At 39.7% G+C, this 22,025-nt stretch overlaps 1 protein-coding gene across 1 annotated transcript; it reads right to left on the reverse strand.

Moving 5' to 3' along the window:
* Positions 1 to 1,415: 1,415 nt before the first annotated feature.
* On the reverse strand, positions 1,416 to 4,193 carry LOC145450692 (microfibrillar-associated protein 1-like). The gene has a single exon (XM_080329196.1). It carries the CDS (start codon positions 3,387 to 3,389, stop codon positions 1,989 to 1,991), a length of 1,401 nt encoding a protein of 466 aa, XP_080185322.1. The 5' UTR covers positions 3,390 to 4,193; the 3' UTR covers positions 1,416 to 1,988.
* Positions 4,194 to 22,025: the final 17,832 nt, after the last annotated feature.

Below are 22,025 nucleotides of genomic sequence, written 5' to 3' on the forward strand. Positions count from 1 at the left end.
ATCGAGTCACCAAAAAATCGTGACTCGAGTCATTACAACAGTGTGAAGTTACGTCATTACTTCTACAGAGTGTCAAAGGTAACCACTTCTACTCCATCAGATTCCTTCAAACGGCTTAAGTACATTTTCTGGCCCGATTTCTCTTCTGGAACGGCTCGGAGCCAACGACGAGTCCCTGCTGTGCATCAATGATAGTGCTAAAATAACAAAATCAACGAAACAAAAATATTCTAATGAAATTGTGTCTTTTAATTGTGAATATGTTGACAACAAAAACTTGTTTGCCTGTCTAACGTCCGGTTCCTTTTCTATAAGCCAAGGAATCCAACAGTGATTCGTCAAAGTGGGAGGTGGCAATCACCCTTGGGAAGTATATAAAATCCCAAGAGGAAGTCAGTGTGATGAGAATACGTTTTATTCAATAAATAGGAAAAAGGTGCTTTAGAACTGAGTCTATGGCGAAAGCGAACGGCCATTATTAGTAATATTTATAAATTCAACTTTTCCAATCATTCCGGCACAGACCAATGGGACAGAAAATTTCATTTAAGTATTTTCGTCAGTATAATATAAGACGATTTTGAAACCGAATTAGAGACAATATCACTATCAGTAGCTCCACAATTCCACCCGTGTATTCCAATAGTATTTTTATCAAAAGAACGCATACACCTATCTTGACCAGATACACTCGTTGATCGCACTCACTCTGTGCAAGAGTTTTATTATCGAATTCATCCAGTGGCAGACGAATGTCAAGTTCATCACATGCATCGAACCAAATAGCGGAAGATGAAGATATGTTTATTGTTTAGGGCTAGGCACAATGATTTGAGTACTCGAATCTGAATTGAGTATTAATTCTAATGATTCGAGTGGAGTAGTGAGATATAATTTTTTCGATAACTGGAATTATTCACTCCTTGCTAGTAAAAGTTAATATATCAACGGGACTTAAGTTGAGACACTATTTTCCACCTAGGACCTAGGTAGTTTTGAAACCTACATTGGTCGCAATGCGAGCATGTGGTGCAATGCTACAAAAGTGAGTGCAACTATAGATAACTAACCTATGGACAGATACGCCAACTCCCATCATCACGCTTGCTTGCCCAGAGGGATTTACTGCTCAGCAATCTAAAAGCAACATAATCCATAATGATATAGCTGGCGAACTAAGCGGTTCAAATAGTTAAAGTTTAAGTTGATCTTGTTCCAAATCTGCTATCGTGACGATTCCGAAAATATACATCAAAATATGATCAGGGCACTGGAACCACCCCGAAATAGCCCTAAAAGTCTAAAAACCGGCGTCGTTCTGAACAATCACAGTGACTCGTTTGCATCGTTGTAATTGTTCAGAACAATACAGATTTTCAGACTTGGAGGGCTGTTCTGGGGTGGTTATATTGCTGAATTATCGGACTATTTGGAGTGCTTGGGTAGCTAGCTATAGGATTCGAAATTATGTCGCCTTTAGATTGCTGAGCAGGAAATTCCTCGGGGCATGCAAGCAAGCGTGACAACGGGAGTTGCATATTTATCCGTATGTTAGTTATTTACAGTGGAATACGTCAGCAAAGTCGTGATCAACCCACAGCATTGTCACAAATGAAACCTGCAATGTGGGAAACGCACGTCTTTAATATGATGTAGAACCGGCATTATATTCTTTGGGATCGCATAAAAGTTGCAAATTTGAGCTTTCCGTCTCATCCATACTTACTGATATGACATCGTAATGAATGATACTCTAATAGCAGACTCAAACCATAACACTCGGAGTCGATCACTCAGGTACTCGATTCTGCACAGACTTAGATATGTCACAAGTCGCAAGAGAACCGCATTTGATTCAGAAATTAAATAGAATAGACACTGGCGGGTCGAAAAGCACTTTCACATCCTCAGAATCCGACGACCGCGGCTCACACCGAACCTACACAGTCGTCTACAGCAGAGATTACCAGCCTAACCAGCCGTATCGATCACGCGTTTTTCTTCTTCGACGGTCTCTCAAACACTTGTTTCAAACCGCCCGCTTTATTCGCCATGAATTTCCCGGCGAGAGCGTTATCCTGATTCCACGGCGAATCGAAAGCCGTCGTGTCTTGATCCAGCAAGTGAGTGTATTTGGTACGGCCCGAACGGCCAAAGTTTTTGACCTGCATGACTTTAGGCAAAACGGATTTGTCGAAATGGTCCTCCAGCGTGGGCGCCGTGACGTCTCTGCTGAGTCTGTTGTCTTCCTCGTCCAAGTAGAAAGCACCGCGATGGTAGTACTTTTGAAGGAATTTGTACTTTCCTTTCGACATTTGGTTCGTGACCATTTTCGGGTTCTTACGTAATTCTTCCTTCCGTTCCTCTTCCGTCATATTTCTAAATCGCTCGGCTTCCTCCTTCAACTTCTGGTGCGCTTCGCGCTCATCGCGGTCTCGTTTGATTCTTTTTAACTCGCGCAGCTTCCACGCTTCATACTCGTCTTCGTCATTTTCGTCTTCCGAAACCACCATGTTGATAGAATCTTTGATTTGGTTCTCCTCGTCCACTTCGAGCTTTGCTTCTTTCGCCACAATGACTAATGTGTTTTTACGCCGTTCTTCTGCTAGTTTTTTAGCCTGTTCTTCTGAATTTCTGAGTCTTTCTTCCTCTTCTTTCTCTTGTATCGTGACACGGTCCTTTTTTCTTACAAACACAGGCTTCAGCCTCTGTCCCTCGTCTTCCGAGTCGGAATACTCGGACTCGGACGTGTATTCGATTTCGCTTTCGTCGCTGGTTTTGATGATATCTTCTTCTTTGATGGTAACACCCGTAGAAGTTTGTGCTTGGTCTAAGAGTTCCTCTTCCATTTTACGAGAGGCTTGGACTTTTTGTCGCAAAGCCATTCGGCGACGTTCGATCTCATCGTCATCCAAATCCTCATCGCCGCTGCTTTCTTCCTCTAGGATAGCTATTTTTCCGCGTGATGGCGGTTCCGGCTCAGATTCGTCTTCGCTGATAATGTCTGGCTCGATATTGCGTCTGCGACGTATTCTGTCCGTCTTGTCGACGACCTCGTCTCTGTCTCTTTCCATCAACCGTTGAAGTCTCCTGTCAGTTCTGGTGTGGACCAAGTCTCGGCCGTCGGTATCGTGTCTCTGGTAGGAATCGTGGTTCTCATCCGGGTCGTTCATTTTGTCTAATTCATCGTTTTCATCCTCGGAGTCTTCTTCTAGGTCCATCTCCGGCGCCCATTCGGGTTTTTTTCCTGCGACGTAACGTTTTACTTTCACTTTCTTCATGGACATTTCACCCTTGTCGTTGACGACAGGCACCGCACCGGCCGTAAACATGATAGGTTGCGGCTTTGATGACTCTTCCAAAAAGCGTTCTTGGCCAAGCGTGAACATCTTGGCAGCTATCTAGTTACAATTACGAAGATGAATCTCTGATAAAAGGAAATTTTGATTAATGCATGGTCTGGTACGACATTTCGTCGCATTGAAATGAACCTAGTTGAATACAATACAGACCTCCAGGCTTTTCCAAATGAGTTAAGAATTAAAATTACTGATTTCTCAAGAACTTGGTAATGGAATTAAATTCCAAATTAGGAAGAAATACCACAAAATTGAGTTCAGTTAAGTGTTATAAGTAGTGCTCGACTGGCATTGGAATAGTAGGCCGATACTGATAAAGCTAGCTAGCACCCGCCACGATAACCCCGGCATATTCAGTCAATATTAAAAAAAATATGGCATCTAGCATAAAGCGCATTTCCAAACTTTTATTTGGACAAGTTTAGAGCCATTGCTGTGCTTAGACATGAAATAAACTAGAAAGGTTGCAGCTGGACAGCTATAAGCTATACAAAGTATATCACTAGTTCTGGTCTGGTCTAGCTGTCGCAGATTAAAGTTCAGGTTTCTTAGGAGTTTCTCCAATCACTCAAGCAGTGAACTTTTGCCGTTGCCATCATAAATGAACAAACACACGGCGGATATATTATACCTTCAATGGCCTGGAATGAAAATAAACAGTCTTCCTCCATGCCAGCATGAGATCGGTGTCTCGTGCACACTCAAGATTCCACAGACTGCACACACGGTGCAGTACTGGCAACCGTCTTGGTCTTGGCACACCAAATATTTTGGCCTAGAAGCATGCTTAAAACAAAAATTGTGTCATTTTTTAGCAACTTACTGTTACATAGCAAATTTTGAATAACCCTGATTGGAATCTCTGTCCTTTTTTTGAAATAAATCCTGCGTGATAGAAGCTTTTTTCACGTGACAGAGTCAACTTAGCGGCGTGACAAGCATGGTTACTGACTTCAAATGACTGTGTTAAGCCAGTGTGAGGAGATCAGATGCTCATGATTAGCAACTGGTAAGGTGCAAGTACTTTACCAACAGACAGTAATCAACAGATCCTGGCTTGTGCATTAGGTCAAAACATTACATACCACATACTAACTGGAATATAGCATTTGGGGTGGCTGAGAACATTGACTTTTTTTCAATTTTTATTTCATTTCATTTTTTTAATGAAATCAACGACCCGTGACGGCATGACCGCGTGCAACTGGCGACCAAGTCGGCGTGATCCTGCGTGCCTTGGACACCGATTCCATACTGGTGAATAACAAATCGAAGGTTGTAGCCAGAATTTCTTTTGAGCATGAGCATGAAAACGGTAGACCTACAGAGGGGTCTACATTAGTCAAGCCCGAACAGATTTCAGCCTCCACTCTAACCCGTCGTCTTCAGTACAGCTAGCAGTGGGCGCCAAATCTGAATATATCTGAAATATGGCGACGCGGGAGAATAGGTCAAGAACCGCACTAACTACCAGTACTACCACCGTAACCAAATTAACAACAAATGATGAAGAAATCTAATGTAAAAAATGTTCTGATGGCAATCATCATCATTGTCATCATCATTTATCAAAATTTTTATCAAGTCAATACACCACAAGTTTGCGATATAATCATAAGATAGGAGGGTGCCGAAACGACTTGGAGTAAATCCGAGTGCTCAATCAATGGCCAATGGGAAAGAGATGATTTGTGGTACATAACTCCGATAAAGTACATGATAAGATATTTAATTTAATGCTTTCACCCCTTTCATGTTGATGCTATACATCCTGATGATCAAGTCAAGACTAAGACAAATGCTGCGAAGACTATCATAAGTTTTATAATCACGATTGATAAATTTCTGATGGAAACAATTGGATTTCAAGTTGTGCTGTACCATAATGAAGAAGGCAGTCTCATCTATAAGTTAAAACTTAGGTAATCGGTTAGTCTGTATGGGTATACTCGTATCAGTCGTATGTATACGAAACGGCAATTAAAATGACCGCAAAGAAAGCTTACTCTGTCACTATCTATACAGTCCATCCTCAAGATTACCGGACCACGACTGACCTATCGATCTCGCTTCCCATGACCTGCCGCCCTATTTCTTGTCACTTTCTTTTTCTATACTATCTTCTTTACTTTCATTCAGTGTGCATGCCGCCTCTTTTCATCGCCTAGCGGCCTAGGCAAAGGTGGGTGTCCGATTCCATAGACAACTCCTAGTCGCTTCGATATCTTCCTTTCTCTTCATTGTATCGCATTTTGTGGTGTATTGAACTGATAAAATTGCTAATAAACCAATGATGATGATAATCTCCTATAGAGAATCATCACGGCTCACTGACTTAATCCGGTTCCGATATCTCGCCAAGACTTCACAGCCAATATCCCGTACTCCTTCCAAGTTACATCCAATGTCCTGAATATAGCATTTAAATACCACATTCTCACATCGTCGTTCGGGTTCGCTCCAGGTCCTGCAGCTTCAGTTCTGTGGATCAGTCATCAGTGTTGCCAGTTCCGGGCGGACCAACTTCGCTGGATGTCGCTCAAGAGAGATATTCATATTGAGAGAGAGAGTCTTTATTTTCATCCAACCAAAATACATAACACACGGCAGTGATGGTGGTACAGAAAATATGCTTGCACAGTATTCGGTATTAGATAGGAATGATCGATAAGACCGTGAAGGTCATCTAGTCTGATCACACCAGCATCAAACAGGTACACTTGACTCTAAACACTTGACTCTGAAACGCCACCCCATTTTGTCGCTTGCGTCTTATATTCTGTGCATTACTTTTCATTCAGTGTGCAATGTGCATGCCTCTTATTTACTTCGCCTAGGCTAAGGTGGGTGTCTGATCTTAATGGCTACTCCAAGTTGTTTCGACACCTTCCTATCTTTTCATTGTATCGCAGTCTTGTGATGTTTTGAAACGATGAAAATATTAATAAACCTGATTGATTGATTGATTGATTTTCGGCTGACACTCGTCAGGGGTAATCGTCAGCAACTAGCGGAGAATTGGAAAGAACATTGTATATCAACAATGGTATCACAAAATATGAAGTCACCAGCTTGAAATTTCGAATGAGAGACCGTTCAATCATAGTGTCCTATGGTGTCGACACTAGCAAATATCACGGCTCAGTGAAATTGTATCAGGGTTGTAACCAAGTCACATGGTTCCGAGTCACGACGTCACGAGTCAATCTGACTTTTGTGGTTTTGACAAGAGTCGAGTCGAGTCATTTTCAATTCATCACCGAGTCGAGTCCGAGTCCGAGTCCAAGTCACCGTTTTAAGGGTCAAGTCCGAGTCATAGTGCTATGACTCGAGTCCGAGTCCAAGTCACAGTATTGAAGTCATGTTCAACTTATGTTTTCAATCCTGATTGGGTGATATCGAATTCCTTGCTTGCCAAACATGCTTATTTTGTCCCTATCATAGTCTTGGCACTTGTCTATTTAGGCAGATAACGGACAATTTCTGGACTCATTTACCGATGCTACAGATAGACGAGACAGGCCGCCAACACGATAACTTTACTAATCCCAGAACTTTAAATCAAATATCTGTCTTGTCAGTCTGATATATCACAAATACCAGCATTCAGTTTTATTACGAGCACATCGACGACCGCTAACAAATAGCTTATAGAGAATTAACGATTTCACGTCTACATACTATCTGATAGAGATCCAACGAATTCACGTCTAGATACAAGCTGGTAGAGAATCAACAGATAAACGTTTATGTAGAGGTACAGTTTTGCTTTCACATTATATCAGTTGGTTGACCAGAAAAAGGTCAACTTCCCTGCTCAGCTCCCGAAATGGTCGCCGGAGCGTTACTTTAGTGCTGATTTACTGTTATCTTAGTCGAATTTGCCCTACATTTACCAAAATTTCTCAAAAATGAGGACAAAATATCAAAAAGGAGGCTACTTCTTAGAATTGTTAGATTATCTAAAATAACTTAAATTTGGCTCAATTCCAACCAGGAGAAAGCAATGCTAAGAGAAAATATTTTTGATCAATTACAAATAGAGACTTTCGAATTTTACCGGCTACCTCATGATATTGTTAGATTGTGTAAAATTATGATTAATAGCAAATTTGGCTCAATTTCGACCAGAAGAAGCGAAATTTATTAGACTGGAATATTTGGACATGAAAAAATAGTCGACTTACTGCGAGTATGTAATTATATTATATGAAATCATTTCTCACTAAAAATACTCCGTGTATTTTCCAGTGGCGGCTCGTGACAATATCGGGTGGTGGGGCAAGGGCTGCGAGCGAATTTTATCAAGATGACGTCACAATGGCGTTTTCCAACGTAAAAAAGTAACTTTATGATGGTCACATGAATTTCCTGACAACAGTGATTTTAACGTAGGTGCCGCGAGAGGTTTGCCGGTGAGCCGTGACTTGAAGTGTGGTAACAAATGTTTTATTCATTTATTTTTAATCAAAGGATTATTTTACAAAATGTACGTGAACTAAGAATCGTCCCTATGCCACGAATCAAGTATCAGGTCATCCTTAGTAGCATGCGTTTTGATTTCATGGTAGAGTTATAGATTACGCAAATCGATAGACCCTAAAATCCGACCGTCACCCCAAATTCGAAATCCGGATCCAGTACGGCCAGGTAAAAAAACATTGAAATCCTGCTCCGGCTCCTGAACCGGACTGTGGCCATCTCTGGTTACGACCAGGTGATAATAGGCAACCAAAGCGGAGGCACCCGGCGTACGATTGGATCAATAGACTGGACAACTTCTAGACCTCTCATTTTCGCTCTAAAGGCAACTGCGTAAATTACGTACGGAATAAAGATTCAATACGATTCATGTTCGCACTTGACTTGACCTGACTAATTCCAATGACTAGAACTCGAGAGATTGCGTAAGCCTAACTGGAAAGGTGAACGAGTTCGGACACATACGCAATTGTTATCTCATAGATTGGGTCCGTCATATTGAATCCAGAACATCAATATGAATGGTCTTTGAAGAACTAAGGACAGTAGCCTCGGAACTTCGGTCTCGGAACAACGTAGGACATTTTGGCCTTGAAACTGGAGACTGTGACACAACACATACGGCTTACTGTCTATAAGTCTGCTGCGAAATCGCCGTTGGAAAATCTATTAATATATAAATACATGAATAAAAGCCGTAACTTAGTATACTGTTACAAGAAATCATCGAGAAGTAGCATACGCTATCTTATAACCGATTCCGGTATGGTACACTGTCAAAATCAATGCAAACAGACGAACACCGAACTTTGAGTAAAATAGATCGAGGAATAGGCTGATCGAATGATCAGCTGTTAGCCGACATCGAAAATGAAATAGCTATCGCAATTGACAGGGGATTGTAAGCAAATGGTTTGAAGGCCACAATTTCACAGTGAAATGGACATTGGCGAACATAAAATTATGTGAATATTTGAATGCAAACCGAGAATCTTGGTTAGCTGTTTCATGCGATCATCGAGATATACCATTGGAAATATCATCACCGATCTCGTTATGGAACGCAGACTATAGATTAGCACAGACCGACACCGGCTTTTGCGTGAGATCCGCAATGACGTAGGTAGGCTAAGTATCAGATCAGCGCGCATCTCTACCATACTAGACCTCGAAAACGAAATAACTGCCTCAATCATTGAGTGTCAACTTTAAGACTTGGCACCGCGTTCGATACTAAAATCAAGACATACCGTGTGAAAGCTCATGACAGATCTAGGTATGGAACATCGTTAAAATCAATAGAGACCAATAACGGCTTTTGCGTAAATTTGTTGGCGATAAATGAAGAGTCAGCTCTTACTCGACTTTGGAAACGAAATTACCACCCACATAGTTCAGTGACAAACTTAAAACTTGTTACAGCGGTCGATACTAACACTTACCGTGCCAAATGTCATGACCGATCTCGGTATAGAACATCGTCAAAATCAATGGAGATCAATACCGGCTTTTGAGTAAAATCTGTTTGCTGTACTATGTACATGATAGATCAGCACACACTGAACTTCGGAAACGGAATTACTACCATTATCTTTAAGTAGCAAGCCTGAAACTTGGAGCAGTGTTAAATACTACCTTCACGACAGTAGTTATATAGATCGCTCGCGAACTAGCGTTGTGGCTTATGGCGGGGTGGTGAGCGGCTGGAAAACCGGGGGTGGTGAGCGGCTCCTTATACCTTATGGCGGGGTGGTGAGCGGCTATTGCGTCTTATGGCGGGGGTCGTGAGCGGCTCTTATTTCTTATGGCGGGGGTCGTGAGCGGCTGGAAAACCGGGGGTGGTGAGCGGCTTTTATGTCTTATGGCGGTGGTCGTGAGCGGCTATTGCGTCTTATGGGCGTGGTGGCGAGCGGCTATTGTGTCTTATGGTCGCACGGTAACCCTTTTCAGCATAGGGATCGGTCGCAAGCGGCTCTTATGTCTTATCGCGGAGGTGGCATACCGCTATTGCGTCTTATGGTGGGGGTGGCAAGCGGCTATTGTGTCTTGTGGTCGCAGATCTCTGGTGATTCGCTGAATGAACCTTTGTTAATGCGTATATCGTGAATTATTATATATGATGTAGTTTAGTCGTGACAAATGACCGATCGTGTTCTAAGTCTTTCGTCGCTATTGATTTCTACGTATCCTGAATAGCACGCCGACTTTCAGATCGGATTATTCACACCTTCCGCTGTTTCACATCTACAGAACAGTCTGCTGTTCACAAACTAACACTCCAAAAAGGTGTGAAATATTTGTAAAATCCTACGAGCGCTCACAAGATAACACGCCAGACATAGCCATCTCTCATGGTTTGATGTTACAAAGGTAGGAATTACGCACAAGGTAATATTTCCGCAATAAGTTTGTTACAGAGCCGTCGCACAACATCCGCGGTCACAAACTAACACTCCAAAAAGGTGTGAAATATTGGTAAAATCCCGCGATCGCTCACAAGATAATACCTAAGACATAACCATCGCTCGCGACTCGCTGTTACATACATGCCGATCGTTGACAATGTAATATTTTGGTAATTGGTTTGCCACAGAGCCGACGTAGACGGTGATTCGAATATCAACAATAGCCGCGTTCACAAACCAACACTTCAAAAACGTGTGAAATAGGTTACAAATCCCACGATCGCTCACAAGATAACACCAAAGACATAGCCATTTCTCGCGTCTTGTCATTACATACATCCCAATCGCTACAGTGTAATGTGTCTATGGTTGTTACTATCAAGTAATAAGTAATGAATAACAGTACCAGCGCAGACCGTGATTCGAAAACCAACAATTTGACACTTGCCCGCGATCGCTATATGTTTCACGCCTCCCGAATAGTGGCTGACTTTAGTTGCGTGATAAGATCCATGAAAATATTCAATCAATGTGTTAGATTGTCAACTTGAAATGTAACTCACTACACAAATCAAGTTGAATCGTATTTGAATGTATTGACTCGACCCAACTCAAATCCTTTGACAAATCCTATTAACGCAATCTGTTGAATCGAACGTATCCTGAATATTACTGACGCCAACATTCACCCACATCGATCATTCACACATTCCACGCCGCTGTTTTAACAGTTATAGAATCAATACCAACTATCTCTAACCCGATAATATTCAATCATTTTGGTAATTTACCAACTTTAAATCCATTCGCGGATGTACTAAAGGTAAATCCAGATAATCCAAAATGAAATATTTGGACTTTGACATAGTCTGAATTGAAATAGATTGACAAACATGACTAACAACTTTCAACCCAGTCATATTTAGAGATTATACGCACATTGATTCGAAACAAGTAATGAAACATTACAACTCTATTCGCGATCCGAATTTTCAATTGTCAAAGCGACATTTTAACATCTTACCATACTCAAAAGAATTATTCACAACATTAACAAGTGTTAAAAATCTAGTTTTCACTTACTTGATTATATCACTACAACTCACAAACTTGAATTAATTCATCCTTTTTGTATTCATATGACCGATAATTTTTTATTCAACTGTAAAGGTCGTTACTATTCTGTAAAACAAAGTATTTACTAATCAGTCCATATACGACTTGACATAAACCTATTACATTTTGAATATACGATATTTGAATGTCCGAACAATATCTGAGAAATAATTATCACAAGTGAATCCATATACGACAGCGTAAAAGATATTGGAATGTCAGCAACTCTTTACGCTCGTAGTTACTACCACATTAACTAATTTACCCGATCAACTCGTCATGATCATTCCTGAAATCAACACAAACATGCCCCTGCCTTCAGTTACCACAAAACAGCATCAAGTTTTAAATCCACTTGTAGCTGACGGATTATTTGATTGCATCGATAGAGAATATTATTGAACTCGTCGGTATTGTTACTACAACAAATTTTCGCTTACACCGACTGCGAGAGTTAATATCGAATGGTAAGTCTTGACCGCATATTTGTTGAACACAGACATGACAAAGAACATTACCGAGATTTTATAAACTAGTCATATTACTTTTCACATCTATCAATATCAGAATACAAGTCATCAAACTTTTTGTTAAATGTTACATAACACTTTTGGAATCGGATTCGTTATAGTCATACAAATTGTATTAAACCCAACACCAAAACAAAAGGACTTTTAAGTTCATTGAAATCAAAGCATTCGTCTTCGACTTGCGCTTTATTAGATTGCACGCAACAATTCGTTACGAATGAGCTGTAACCAAAGTTAAGAATTCTTTGTGTCCACAGATATAGAAGATGAATATAGCTAACAAAATCACGAATCGACGTTTCAGAGTATTTCACGGATGTAATAAAATTGTTAGTGTCGCCTATCTAAAAGTATGCATGCGTTCGATTTCCATACCGACTGTTTGCGATGTTTAGGATTCGCTTACAATGACCAAGAGTGAGGATTTAACATCAATGTCGTTACTGGTGGTATTCACAACAGAGAATCGAAACATTACACAGTGTGAAAATATATCTTTGATATCAAAGCACTATCCCAAGTACACGATTAATACTCAACTCCGTTCACACTTTCTATAGAACGTGCTAAATGTAAAATATCACGAGGTTGCAAGACTTTGATCATTACAAAAGTAAATTGAATATGTTTGCTCGATGCATTCAATTCAACTAGAAATGTCTAGTGCACAACAATCGTAATATTAAGGAAGTACTTGCTACACTCTAATTCACTAAACGTGTTTTTGCATTGTTGTTCATTTGTAGCATTGATTGTTTTTGAACCCTCAAATAATAATTCCCGACATGAAACCAAGCCGCTGAAAGTCGTTACCAACACAAAGAAACACTTTGTACGATGTTTGCCAAATGTATCCTATATGGTTAGGTGTACTAGAATTATTTGTGTAACACATACACCGACAATGTAATCGAAAATTTTTCCGTTGTCATTCGCTAAAGTAAATGTCATCGCAATACTCTGTCACTAAAGACGTTCCTTGTATGTGATTGAATCACCGATAATTAACTCACTAAACCGAACTCTAAAGAAATTTTACTCACTCGACGGCTATGAAACAGCGTCGCTTAATCGGTCTATATCGTTTTTCTAAAGGTAAATCATATCCATCCAATAGAAAACAATTTTCACTAGCTTGGTAATGAAACCGAAGTCTTCATTCAATATTTTGTCTGTGTCAAATACTTTGCAATAAACACACTGGAGTGGTCGAGCTTTACATCAGCAGACTGTAATCTGTAAATCAAGCTTACATCCTACTTGTAACTGTATCGTTTACCTAACCGAGTTGTATGCACAGTTTGATGTTTTTTGTTATTTGGTAATTGCTGAATATACTACTTCGAAATACTCCCTTGAACGTAATTTCCATCATCGTAATAATCGAAGTACATTTGTGTCGAATTCGTAACAGCCGACTATGACATGATAAATTTTTGACAAGGTATGCTTGGAAGATTGGTTGTATATCATGAAAAATAATTACCGCTCATATTGATACTGTTATCCATTGTTCGGTATTTTCAAACGAGTAAAATTTATTACTTGAGTTACTCCGCTTAATGCAAATGTAAACACAACCGTCTTTCAACATCACAAAGACATCGATACAAAGTATACAATCAAACGCAACAAGTTTACTTTTGTAGGTTGTGTATGATTATCCTGCATAACTCATTTCTTACCAAAGCCATATGAAATATATTCATGTTACACGAAAATATTCCCATGCTACAAACCTATTCAATGATTGGTGTTGCTTTCAAAATGTTACGATACCTCAAGAACTTTATTGTCTCAATGGATGTTCATGTATCTTAATAATCAAATAGTTCAACACAGAACTAATACGAACAGAAACATCAGAGTTATTTACACAAAAGTTTATATGTGTACAGTATGTGAATACCGTGTGTAAACCCAGCACAATTGTGGTATCCACCCGAGTTTAGTAAACCCAATTTACGACACCGAGGTCGCGTCATCTTTCGTAAGACAACAAACCAAGGCTTCAGGATATGTCCATGTCATAGCAATAAATCAGCTACTCCAACAACAGAGTGCATATGTTTTCTAGTTACGGTGCTTACATCTTACACACAAATCAATCTACTTTGCTAACGAAAAGTGGTGAGTCATCATAGGGTTGTCCTCACAACTAAAACATACTATCATACAAAATGGTCGTTATAGTTTGCACACCAACGATACATCGTACAAGTAACAAGTCTCGAGAATCCAGTTATTGAAAAAACGTGAAAGTATTTCACCAAGTCGTTATGTTGACGAAGGCGTATATTGTAATATCATGATCGATTTGCATTCGTTGGTCACAAACTGTCACTACTCTAAATAATTCTTTTTCACTCAAACACAAACGCATACTTGTCACCATTCGTTTTCATCAAGCACGAGTTCAAGAAACTTACTACGACATGAATTTTTATTTTTATGTTGTGTAAATAGGTAATAATTAATTCAAGTAACACTGTATCAACATCATCGAGTTGTGCTAATAGATTTACATGTGGTCTTGTGGATTTCGTCGGGACATACAGCACGAACTAACTGTAGACTCCTCTCTGTTGTACAGCTACTCGGTGATCGAAATGCATTAACATGTAAACAACGATCTTGTTTCGTCACACCAAAAATATGTTCACTGTCGCGACACCCCGCACAAGACGTGCATAGCCTTTTCACACTCGTAATAGTATACCAACGTCAAGCGATAACGTTTAACAAGACCAACGACACTGAACCCACGACGTTTACCTATGTAAAATTACCACTTTCACTTACCAGTCCATCGTTTACCTGACTAAACATATTATTTTCCTTTGGAGATCTGACGTTTACCCAGAGTAAGAAACCATTTTCACTTGTAAATATTTTTTTTTCCTCGGCTAACAAACCTTTTTTCACTTGGAAATATATTTTTTCTCTGGGTAACAAACCTTTTTCACTTGGAAATATATTTTTTCTCTGGTTAACAAACCTTTTTCACTTGGAAATATATTTTTTTCTCTGGTTAACAAACCTTTTTCCCTGAGCAACACACCATTTTGACTTGGTGGTCCGTCGTTTACCCGAGTAAAAATATCATTTTCTTTTGGAGATCCGGCGTTTACCTAGTGTAACAATACATTTTCACTTGGAAAAATACTTTTACCTAGAGTAACTAATCATTTCTCCTGGGTAACAAACCCTTTTCGTCTGGAAAACTATCATTTGCCTGAGTACCAATACAGTTTTCACTTGGAAATCTATCCTTCACCTGGGTAACAATACCATTTTCGTTTTGAAAACTGACAACCACACCGGACAATTTGATATTTTTGTATATTGTTACAACGACAGTGACAAAATATACACCAACAACGACTCCGATACATTTGTCTAATCAAATATTCACTTGCTCTGATGCATCCCATCAAAATCGTTGGTTACTCGCATGCAATAACAATGTGCTGTTGTACATCGATATGTATGTTTTCGTAATTGGCGAATAAAGGGGTTTCCGATATGCCCGCGATGTCCGGGTTCGCGCTTTGGATTTTCCAGAGTCAAAATGTCTGAATAAAACACCTCCTCGACTTTGGTAACTGGTTGGTACACGGATAATGATGTTCGGAAAACGGATGAATTTATGTTCCCCATCGCGCTAACAACTCCGGGTTACTTGCGGGTTTCCAGAGGTCTGTTTACTATATTGTGTCTTTACTGGTCAATGCATGTCGCTCCAGTCAGCTGAAACCGGATCACTAATATGAGAAAGTGTGTGGGCCTGATCCGGATATTCACTCATGAACCAACGACCAATATTCAAGTAAACATGTTACAGACCGTGTTTTTGTCTCCATGAAAAATACCAGTGCATACACCATCACATACAAGTAACGTCACGATTGTTCACAAGTATTCACGTAAACGAGGTGTACATACAATGTGTCGGTGTACAAACATCATGGAAAACAAATTCATGTTCTCAAGTATCATCATGCGACGACTCTGTACATTCAATGTGGGCATAGATGACACACGACATGATACAATGGACAGTTCAGTATGCATACCGATATATTCTCAGTCAAATATGCGAACCGTGTACTATCACGCATCCCGATTTTCGCTGAATATCCACAACACCAACAAATCTGTACATTTCTTTTCCCTCGACCTCGACGATAGAGTTGTCATCCCAATGTATCAATCGAGTGTATGGTTCATCAGGTGTAAAATCCAAATCAAATGTCACCAAAGTATCGTTTTTCATTTTCAATATTTCCACCGCTGCATCTTGTCTGTGTCGTAAAACCACGGTGTGGGGCCAGAGGAATCTATGGACAGTTACGCGTAGTCCCATATTTACTCGTGGATATACTCAGGTAACGACAGCGCTTTCTCAGTGGTCTGCGTGGGTGAACCGTTTCAATACGTAGCTGGATCAACTAGACCAAAAGTTTCCAACCGCGATTTATGTTGAACTGTCGAGTTACGAGATAGCACCCTCTTGCGGTGTGATTAACACGAAATAAGCCTTCAACTCGCAGGGACACACCTTGGAGTACATTATCTAATCATAATCGAACTCGAGATTCACACACACACAGAGTCCCTGTTTACGATTTCAATCCGAAGTCACCGCTCACGATGTTTATCTGTAGTCGTTATGTGGGAGTAGCGACATCTGACATATTCATCGTATGAAAGATTGATAACGATGATGATCGCCAAATACATTATACCATGTGAAACACTGCGGTCTCAGCAAAAAAATTCGCAGGTTATGACCAACAATACGCGGGGATTGAGCGAGTTACACAACCCGATTATGTCAAAGTCTGGGTCACGATACAAGTCTACCTGAGAATCCGAACAATCTTGCAAAATCAAGGTGTGAACCCGTGAAAGGGCTGTACTCATGTGATATTGATTTTTCACTAGTTGGGTGGAGGTTGGTTCATACTAAGACCATGTTACGTCCAAATATGGCTGCTTGCCTGTCTCCAAGTCATCTATGCCCACATTGAATGTACAGAGTCGTCGCATGATGATACTTGAGAACATGAATTTGTTTTCCATGATGTTTGTACACCGACACATTGTATGTACACCTCGTTTACGTGAATACTTGTGAACAATCGTGACGTTACTTGTATGTGATGGTGTATGCACTGGTATTTTTCATGGAGACAAAAACACGGTCTGTAACATGTTTACTTGAATATTGGTCGTTGGTTCATGAGTGAATATCCGGATCAGGCCCACACACTTTCTCATATTAGTGATCCGGTTTCAGCTGACTGGAGCGACATGCATTGACCAGTAAAGACACAATATAGTAAACAGACCTCTGGAAACCCGCAAGTAACCCGGAGTTGTTAGCGCGATGGGGAACATAAATTCATCCGTTTTCCGAACATCATTATCCGTGTACCAACCAGTTACCAAAGTCGAGGAGGTGTTTTATTCAGACATTTTGACTCTGGAAAATCCAAAGCGCGAACCCGGACATCGCGGGCATATCGGAAACCCCTTTATTCGCCAATTACGAAAACATACATATCGATGTACAACAGCACATTGTTATTGCATGCGAGTAACCAACGATTTTGATGGGATGCATCAGAGCAAGTGAATATTTGATTAGACAAATGTATCGGAGTCGTTGTTGGTGTATATTTTGTCACTGTCGTTGTAACAATATACAAAAATATCAAATTGTCCGGTGTGGTTGTCAGTTTTCAAAACGAAAATGGTATTGTTACCCAGGTGAAGGATAGATTTCCAAGTGAAAACTGTATTGGTACTCAGGCAAATGATAGTTTTCCAGACGAAAAGGGTTTGTTACCCAGGAGAAATGATTAGTTACTCTAGGTAAAAGTATTTTTCCAAGTGAAAATGTATTGTTACACTAGGTAAACGCCGGATCTCCAAAAGAAAATGATATTTTTACTCGGGTAAACGACGGACCACCAAGTCAAAATGGTGTGTTGCTCAGGGAAAAAGGTTTGTTAACCAGAGAAAAAAATATATTTCCAAGTGAAAAAGGTTTGTTAACCAGAGAAAAAATATATTTCCAAGTGAAAAAGGTTTGTTACCCAGAGAAAAAATATATTTCCAAGTGAAAAAAGGTTTGTTAGCCGAGGAAAAAAAAATATTTACAAGTGAAAATGGTTTCTTACTCTGGGTAAACGTCAGATCTCCAAAGGAAAATAATATGTTTAGTCAGGTAAACGATGGACTGGTAAGTGAAAGTGGTAATTTTACATAGGTAAACGTCGTGGGTTCAGTGTCGTTGGTCTTGTTAAACGTTATCGCTTGACGTTGGTATACTATTACGAGTGTGAAAAGGCTATGCACGTCTTGTGCGGGGTGTCGCGACAGTGAACATATTTTTGGTGTGACGAAACAAGATCGTTGTTTACATGTTAACCCTTTCGCCGCGGGTGGATCCTAGAGGATCCATGCACAGTTTTTCACAAACACGCTTCAATCAATTAACGACATCTTGCGCTGTAGGGGTCATTACCGGTTACAATGATCGTCTATAAATAGCGTTTGTCGATACGCATACGACCAGCTATATATAACCCATTGCCTTATGGCATAACCTGTTCAAAATGCAGATTGAATACCGAAAAATGTTTCCCGCAAAATACAATGTGTAGCTCAGTTCGCCTGAATGAACGCTAATCTTATAATTCCTTATATCTTCGGTTCTACACGTCGTAAGCAGACACAGTTGTCGTTTTAGAGTAGTTGTTGATCGCAAGAGTTCATTGCAACCATAATATCGTGAATTAGTTGGATAGAACACGCTTCAAATTGGTGTGAAATAAAGCAATATTCTGTTACTTGAAAAATGCCGCGCACATATGAGCATTGCCACATAAGGCCATATCCATTCACTTACGATTGTCTTATACAGTTGAATGTCACACACATAGTTAGATGCAGTCCATAACGCCTCAACAAGATCAGTATCACGAAGGTTGGTCTTATATAAGTTACACGACGCCAGTGCTAAACACTGCAGGCATGGGTGTGTAAGTTGGCGCGAGTGTACGGTACTCGCGCCTGTAATAACAACATCATACAGACAGTTGAATCATCCGTTTTATATGTTATACGAAGTTACTGTAGACTTCAATGAATAGATGTTGATCATATGCCCATATACTGACGAACCTGTATCGGACATTCGATGTGTAGAACACGTTTCAAATTGATATGAAATAAAGCAACAAGAGAAATCGCGCGCCTATGAGAAGTGTCAAACAAGGCAATATATTTACTTACGATGGCCTTGTGCCGTTGCAAATTGAACATTTTGTTAGTAATGTACGATCAATAGTATCTATAAGATCAGTAACATGGATTTGGACTTATATAACTGGAATAGGCAAAGCCAACTAAACACGAAATACAACGCACGTTGCCTCTATCGCGATGACGTAATCAGCGGCGGCCGTGAGTAACGCTTATAACGAAAACTTCCCACTCGCGGTGCGCTCGGCTGCGTAAAGATTTCAAGCTCAGTAATGTCTTGTTTGAATGCCGAAATTGATATGTAAGACAACCACGTGGTAATTCACCATGGTAAGGATTATGTATCACGTCACGTGAAAACGAAAAACAAATTTCTCTTTCACTTTCGAGAAATCCCGTAGATTGGTTTCAATATCATCGTCACCTCTCTCGCCTGAGCCTTCCGAGTAGCTCAGTTGGTTAGGCAGCTGTTTCCTGATCACGGCGATATATTGGGCGTCGGTTCAAGTCCCGTTGTTCGAGTTTTATGAACTTTTTAGTTGATGCATTAAAATTTGGCCTGGAGGCCGACCGCGGGAGTAGGGTTAATACATTTCGATCACCGAGTAGCTGTACAACAGAGAGGAGTCTACAGTTAGTTCGTGCTGTATGTCCCGACGAAATCCACAAGACCACATGTAAATCTATTAGCACAACTCGATGATGTTGATACAGTGTTACTTGAATTAATTATTACCTATTTACACAACATAAAAATAAAAATTCATGTCGTAGTAAGTTTCTTGAACTCGTGCTTGATGAAAACGAATGGTGACAAGTATGCGTTTGTGTTTGAGTGAAAAAGAATTATTTAGAGTAGTGACAGTTTGTGACCAACGAATGCAAATCGATCATGATATTACAATATACGCCTTCGTCAACATAACGACTTGGTGAAATACTTTCACGTTTTTTCAATAACTGGATTCTCGAGACTTGTTACTTGTACGATGTATCGTTGGTGTGCAAACTATAACGACCATTTTGTATGATAGTATGTTTTAGTTGTGAGGACAACCCTATGATGACTCACCACTTTTCGTTAGCAAAGTAGATTGATTTGTGTGTAAGATGTAAGCACCGTAACTAGAAAACATATGCACTCTGTTGTTGGAGTAGCTGATTTATTGCTATGACATGGACATATCCTGAAGCCTTGGTTTGTTGTCTTACGAAAGATGACGCGACCTCGGTGTCGTAAATTGGGTTTACTAAACTCGGGTGGATACCACAATTGTGCTGGGTTTACACACGGTATTCACATACTGTACACATATAAACTTTTGTGTAAATAACTCTGATGTTTCTGTTCGTATTAGTTCTGTGTTGAACTATTTGATTATTAAGATACATGAACATCCATTGAGACAATAAAGTTCTTGAGGTATCGTAACATTTTGAAAGCAACACCAATCATTGAATAGGTTTGTAGCATGGGAATATTTTCGTGTAACATGAATATATTTCATATGGCTTTGGTAAGAAATGAGTTATGCAGGATAATCATACACAACCTACAAAAGTAAACTTGTTGCGTTTGATTGTATACTTTGTATCGATGTCTTTGTGATGTTGAAAGACGGTTGTGTTTACATTTGCATTAAGCGGAGTAACTCAAGTAATAAATTTTACTCGTTTGAAAATACCGAACAATGGATAACAGTATCAATATGAGCGGTAATTATTTTTCATGATATACAACCAATCTTCCAAGCATACCTTGTCAAAAATTTATCATGTCATAGTCGGCTGTTACGAATTCGACACAAATGTACTTCGATTATTACGATGATGGAAATTACGTTCAAGGGAGTATTTCGAAGTAGTATATTCAGCAATTACCAAATAACAAAAAACATCAAACTGTGCATACAACTCGGTTAGGTAAACGATACAGTTACAAGTAGGATGTAAGCTTGATTTACAGATTACAGTCTGCTGATGTAAAGCTCGACCACTCCAGTGTGTTTATTGCAAAGTATTTGACACAGACAAAATATTGAATGAAGACTTCGGTTTCATTACCAAGCTAGTGAAAATTGTTTTCTATTGGATGGATATGATTTACCTTTAGAAAAACGATATAGACCGATTAAGCGACGCTGTTTCATAGCCGTCGAGTGAGTAAAATTTCTTTAGAGTTCGGTTTAGTGAGTTAATTATCGGTGATTCAATCACATACAAGGAACGTCTTTAGTGACAGAGTATTGCGATGACATTTACTTTAGCGAATGACAACGGAAAAATTTTCGATTACATTGTCGGTGTATGTGTTACACAAATAATTCTAGTACACCTAACCATATAGGATACATTTGGCAAACATCGTACAAAGTGTTTCTTTGTGTTGGTAACGACTTTCAGCGGCTTGGTTTCATGTCGGGAATTATTATTTGAGGGTTCAAAAACAATCAATGCTACAAATGAACAACAATGCAAAAACACGTTTAGTGAATTAGAGTGTAGCAAGTACTTCCTTAATATTACGATTGTTGTGCACTAGACATTTCTAGTTGAATTGAATGCATCGAGCAAACATATTCAATTTACTTTTGTAATGATCAAAGTCTTGCAACCTCGTGATATTTTACATTTAGCACGTTCTATAGAAAGTGTGAACGGAGTTGAGTATTAATCGTGTACTTGGGATAGTGCTTTGATATCAAAGATATATTTTCACACTGTGTAATGTTTCGATTCTCTGTTGTGAATACCACCAGTAACGACATTGATGTTAAATCCTCACTCTTGGTCATTGTAAGCGAATCCTAAACATCGCAAACAGTCGGTATGGAAATCGAACGCATGCATACTTTTAG

This window comes from Botryllus schlosseri, chromosome 11 (genome assembly GCF_051294905.1).
Source record: "Botryllus schlosseri isolate E-star chromosome 11, Bs_hap1, whole genome shotgun sequence".
In the NCBI taxonomy this organism is placed as follows: Eukaryota; Metazoa; Chordata; class Ascidiacea; order Stolidobranchia; family Styelidae; genus Botryllus; species Botryllus schlosseri.

What these genes read in the sequence shown, in the direction of transcription:
- LOC145450692 (XM_080329196.1), bottom strand. Translation starts at nt 3,389, where the DNA reads ATGTTCACGCTTGGCCAAGAACGCTTTTTGGAAGAGTCATCAAAGCCG.